This window comes from Mastomys coucha, unplaced genomic scaffold, assembly GCF_008632895.1.
Source record: "Mastomys coucha isolate ucsf_1 unplaced genomic scaffold, UCSF_Mcou_1 pScaffold21, whole genome shotgun sequence".
Classification (NCBI taxonomy): domain Eukaryota; kingdom Metazoa; phylum Chordata; class Mammalia; order Rodentia; family Muridae; genus Mastomys; species Mastomys coucha.
In genome coordinates, this window is record NW_022196904.1 from 143,473,045 (window position 1) to 143,479,069 (window position 6,025).

At 41.5% G+C, this 6,025-nt stretch overlaps 1 protein-coding gene across 1 annotated transcript; it reads left to right on the forward strand.

The window, feature by feature from the left end:
- Positions 1–4,032: 4,032 nt before the first annotated feature.
- On the forward strand, positions 4,033–4,492 carry LOC116101058 (small ubiquitin-related modifier 1). Its single transcript, XM_031384753.1, has one exon. It carries the CDS (start codon positions 4,062–4,064, stop codon positions 4,365–4,367), a length of 306 nt encoding a protein of 101 aa, XP_031240613.1. The 5' UTR covers positions 4,033–4,061; the 3' UTR covers positions 4,368–4,492.
- The last annotated feature ends 1,533 nt before the right edge of the window (positions 4,493–6,025 follow it).

Genomic DNA, 6,025 nt, shown 5'->3' on the forward strand with positions numbered 1-6,025 from the left:
AGAGACTGTGGGTTGGTCTCCCTCAGATGGCGACCAACGTGGGGCTTAGACATGGGAGAAATCTACTGAGTGACTCTATCACCAGATACAGGATTTTTGGGCGGTAATACAACATGAATACAGAGATTTCTAGACAGCTCCCCAGAACTTGGATAGACAGTTTGAGACTTAGGGGTAAGAGTGAAACATTTTGCCCCTGGGTTGAAGACGAGATGGGCTAATTTTGTTACTAGAAAATTAAAAGATGTACTTACGGTTTTATTTATGAGGCAGCCCCATCTGGGTTTCCAGATCTCTTTAACTTGGGGCTGGGTTTAAGTTATAAACACTGAGAGCTCTTGTTTTTGCTTGGTATTGTTGGCGAGGATTTTTGCCAGATGTTGGCAGGAGATCGGAGGGGTGATCTGCCGAGGGGATTGGCACGCCAGATTTCAGCCGGTTAGGCTGGGTGCTCAGCTTTGGTTCCGAGGGATGTTGACTGTGGTAACTCCAGGCTTAGAGGCAGTCTTTCCCCTGTTTTGTTCAACTCGGTGCTCAGAGCTGCAAGAGGTATATGTTTATGTGTTTCTATGTTACATGTGAAGTCTCGTATCGTGATATGAATAAGAAAGTCTTGTCTTGTGTCTATAATACAGGGTGTATGGGGCGGGCAGACCCAGGAGAATGCAGCCTCCTGGCAGCCTGGCCATGGCAACAGAGGTCTTACTCTCTCGATTCTAGTATGCGAGAATCCGGCATCGGATCTGCCAGTCTAGCCGGTCTGCCTGTGAGGGGTGGCGACAGCCGAATGGGGCCAGGGTCGCGCGGTCAGCGACTCTCCTGGCGCAGCCGCCTGCTCTGCCCACATGCTGCTCCCGGGTGGCGGAGCGGTGATTGACTGTACTGCGCAGAGCCAAACACAAAGGTTGCCGGCTGGCCCTGGGCGGAACTTGGGCTCTGCGTTCTGCGGTTCAGTGATTCCTCCTGCAGTAGCCTGCGTGCTTGGTCTAGCTACAGAATACAGTGGGTACACGGGTGGCTGCTGTGACAGTGCACAAGCATTTTAGCTATTTAAGTGACATCTATTTTAGCTATTTAAGTGACATCTAGTGGTTTATCTATTTACAAGTACAAGACAGACAGGGGTTACAGAAGTCAGTCCTATTACTACATTTCCCAAACTGCCTTGCGGAGGTCGCTAATATGCGTGTGCGCAGAACCCTAGAGCGCAAATTCATACCTACACAAACACTTTCGCTATGGCTAAGTAACTTCTAATAGTTTTACAATTTTACAAGCTGGCAGTTTTCAGCCGATCAGGTCAGACAGTGTGTACTAGAGACAGAGATTTGATCGATGCGGGCTTTTTGGCCTACACTTGCTGAAAATTCCTTGGTCAGACAACCTGCTGGACCATTCGGTATGGCGTGCGTGCAGCCCCGGATGTCTATTTACTTCACAAAATTGATTTCAAAGAGTATAGATTGCTTATAATTGAGAGTGGCTTTCTAAGGTTTGGTTATGACTTAATATTCCATAAGAAATTAAATTAAATAGGGTTGGAATTGATGGTTTTTCATTTGACTGTTATTTACAGTCTGTTTACAAGCTAAGAATATTAACTTACCTTTAATTTTTATTAAGATGGTTTCAAGAAAGTTAAGACAGTACAGGGGGCTGTGGAAAAATACGGTCCCAGCTCTTCATTCAACCAGGCCTTAATTGACAATGTCATAGACTACGGGTTTTTACCTCAGGAGTGGGAAATGCTTTACAAAACAGTGCTGACGTCTGGTGATTACCTGTTATAGATTTCTGTATGGCGGGAACTTAGCAGAAAAATTACCATGCAGAGTATACAGATAGACATCCAGATTAGACTTTTGAAATGCTTGCTGGGGAGGGCCTGTTTGAGGGAAGTACTTGGCAGATAGATTACCCCATTGGAGTGCTTAATCAGATTGCTACCATGGCCTACAGGGCCTGGTGTAAGCTACAGGATAAAGAGAAGATGGCGTGAGTTTGACCAGTGTCCGGCTGGGTCCAGAGGAGCCTTTTCAGTATTTTGTGGCCAGGCTATAGGAGACAGTTAACAGAATGCTGAGAAGCTCTAATACAGAGGAGCCACTAATTACGCAATTGGCCTTTGTTCAACAGTTGCAGCTGTGGTGCGATAGACACCTGTCCCAATAGGCTTGGCTTACCAACAAGATAGCAAATAGGGCTACAATTGTAACAGCTTTAACCATTTCAAACACGAATGTCCAGAAAGGGCAAGAAGAAGTACAGATAAACAACAAGCGGGCGCTAGACAGACTGGGTGATCAGAGCAAATAAGAGAAACATTGGGCCATAGAGCTATTACTGGCTAGACAAGACAGGGTTGTTCTGGTGCTCCTGAATTTTATTAGATACAGTCTATTACAAATTACAGGCCTTTTCTTACACTAATCATTGTAAGAAAAAGTTTTAAAGAGCTAATATTATGTAGCTCTAATGAGCTGGCTTATAGACAGAAGTCCAAGTGGGACATTAATATATACAGAGGCCATAAGCCTTATTATGATGACACCTTTTCCATAGTGGCCACTGTATTTCCTGTGCCCCGTACAGATAAATCTAATAGATTAATAATACTCCTGTGTGGGTTGATCAGTGGTCTTTATCTCTAGAAAAAATAGAATCAGCTTCTTTGCTAGTGCAAGAGCAATTAGAAACAGGTCATCTGAGAGAATCAGATTCTCCATAGAACACGCCTATTTTCGTGATTACAAAATAATCAGGTAAAAGATTTATGTTTCTATGATTTGATTGAAAACATTACAGACTGGATTGCCATCTCCTGTGGCAATTCCAAAAAGATTTTACAAATAGTTATAGATTTAAAAGATTGTTTCTTTACAATTCTTGATTGTTGAGAAATTTCCCCAAGACGTATTGTCATGTTTAAAAGGTTTACTATTGCCTTTATTGAGAGGGGGTTACAATGGCCCCAGAGTAGGTAAAGAGACCATTTGATAACCTTATATTGATCTTAAAAAATTATTGGGTGATATTAATTGGCTTCGTCCTTACCTAAAACTTACTTACAGAGACCTTGGGTGCTGCCTCTTCACCCATTCTTACAACACCCAGAGGGAGCCCAACTTCCAGGTATTCTAAAACATATAGGATCAGAGAATCACAGAGGACGCTCAACTCCCTGGAGATCAGAAACACTCAGGAGCACTGGAGCTCTGGCACACTCAAGATCACAGTTGAGGCCACAACATCATTCCTAACACCCAGCATTCCTAGGAACCCCACAGAAACCAGGAAAACACAAACCTTGCCAAGCCATAGGCATGGGTTTCTTCCAACTTGCACCCATGCCTGGAGCAAACCCAGGGCTTTGGTTCCTCACCTACCCATGCAACACACAGAGAAAGGTTGAATCCCAGGAGCTCTGACACAATAGGATCTCAGGAGCTTGGTCACATCAAGATTTTAGGATCCCAGAAGCAGTTTGACTCTCAGGAACTCTGACACCCCTAGGATCTCAGGATAACAGAGATAGCTGGACTTTCAAGAGTTCTGACACAAGAAGGAATAAAAGAGTGTGAGGTTCCAGTCAGAGGCATCAAGGGCAGGTAGCACTAGAGATAACCAGATGGCCAGAGGCAATCACAAGAACATAAGCAACAGAAACCAAAGCTACTTGGCATCATCAGAACCTAGTTCTCCTGTCTCAGCAAGTCCTGGATACCCCATCACAACAGAGAAAGCAAGATTCAAATTTAAAATCACCTCATAATGATGATAGAGGACTTTAAGAAGGACATAAATAACTCCCTAAAGAAATATAGGACAACTCAGGTAAACAGGTAGAAACCCTTAGAGAGGAAACACAAAAAATTCATTAAAGAATTACAGGAAAGCACAACCAAACAGGTGGATGAATTGAACAAAACCATCTAGGATCTAAAATGAAAATAGAAACAACAAAGAAGGTGCTGTGGAGAAGGGGACAGATTTGTAAACCTCAGAGTGTGGTGCTGCCTGCTGGAGGCTGTGGTGCGGAGACCCCCTGGTGAATCGTCACCATGTCTGACCAGGAGGCAAAACCTTCAACTGAGGACTTAGGTGATAAGAAGGAAGGAGAATACATTAAACTCAAAGTTATTGGACAGGACAGCAGTGAGATACATTTCAAAGTGAAAATGACAACACATCTCAAGAAACTCAAAGAATCATACTGTCAAAGACAGGGAGTTCCAATGAATTCACTCAGGTTTCTCTTTGAAGGTCAGAGAATTGCTGATAATCATACTCCAAAAGAACTGGGAATGGAGGAAGAAGATGTGATTGAAGTTTATGAGGTACAAATGGGGGGTCACTCTATGGTTTAGATAATTCTTTTTATTTTTTATTTTTTCCTTTTCCCTCAATCCTTTTTTATTTTTAAAAATAGTTCTTTTGAAATGTGGTGTTCAAAATGAAAATTGAATACTGGCATTCCATCTCTTAGAATATCTGTCTAGTGTTTAATATTCATTATTGGTTGTTTTTGTTGTGCTGATTTTTGGTGATCAGACCTCAGCTCCCTTAATACTGCCTTTCTTCCTTTAAGAAATTTCATGTATGCACAGAGAGGTCACCCTTTTCAGGACTGTGCATTTTCAGGTTTGTGATGACAAAAAGATCGACCAATGGGAGCTTTCCTATGACCTTTCAGTTGGCCCTGAAGTTCCAGCATGTGGGTGCTTCACTCCTGGACTGTGCTTCAGTGGGAGATGGGGATTTCTCAGAGAACTGAACTGTGGAAAATGACCTTTCCTCAGCTTGAAGCTACTTTAAAATTTGAGGGTCTGGACCAGAAGAATATCATGTTTGTAGTCAACATGACAGATACAGTGAGAATAACAGCTAACTCCAAAGGTGGCTTCACTGGAAAGAAAGAATCTTGAGCAAGACAGTATTGTCAGAAGATTCCAGGAAAGTTCTAATTTTCATCAGCAGTCAATAAAGTTACTCATACAGAAGTGTACACAACAGACACTGTTCCTTTTGATTCTGTTTGTACTTTTTGGCCTGGGACATGGGTTTTCAAGGGACATCGTTTGTACCAGCTTCATTCAAATAAACAATATTTGTAAAAACCATAAAAAAAAACAAGAAACAACAAAGAAATCACAAAAGGAGACAACCCTGGAGATAGAAAACCTAGGAAAGAGATCAAGAGTCATAGATGCAAGCATCACCAACAGAATAGAAGACATAGAAGAGAGAATCTCAGATGCAAAAGATACCATAGAAAACATTGACAGAACAGTCAAAGAAAATGCAAAATGCAAAAGACTCCTAACACAAAACACCAGGAATTCCAGGACACAATGAGAAGACCAAACTTAAAAATAATAGGTATAGAAGAGAGCAAAGAAAATTCCCAACATAAAGGGCCAGTAAATATCTTCAACAAAATTATAGAATAAAACTTTTCTAACCTAAAGAAAGAGATGCCCGTGAACATAAAGGAAGCCTACAGAACTCCAAATAGACTGGATTAGAAAAGAAATTCCTCCCATCACATAATAATCAAAACACCAAATGTACAAAACAAAGAAAGAATATTAAAAGCAGTAAGGGAAAAAGCTCAAGTAACATATGAAGGCAGGCCTATAAGAATTATACCAGGTTTTATACCAGAATCTCTGAACACCAGAAGATCCTGTGCAGACCTCATACAGACCCTAAGAGAACACTAATGCCAGCCCAGGATACTATACCCAGCAAAATTCTCAATTACCATAGATAGAGAAACCAAGATATTCCATGACAAAAACAAATTTACACAATATCTCTCAACAAATCAAGCCCTACAAAGGATGATAGATAGAAAACTCCAACAAAGGGAGGGAAACTACTCCCTAGAAAAAGAAAGAAAGTAATCTTCTTTCAAGAAACCTAAAAGAAGATAGTCACACAAACATAATTCCACCTCTAACAACAAAATTAACAGGAAACAACAACCACTTTTCCTTAATATCTCTTAACATCAAGGGGCTCA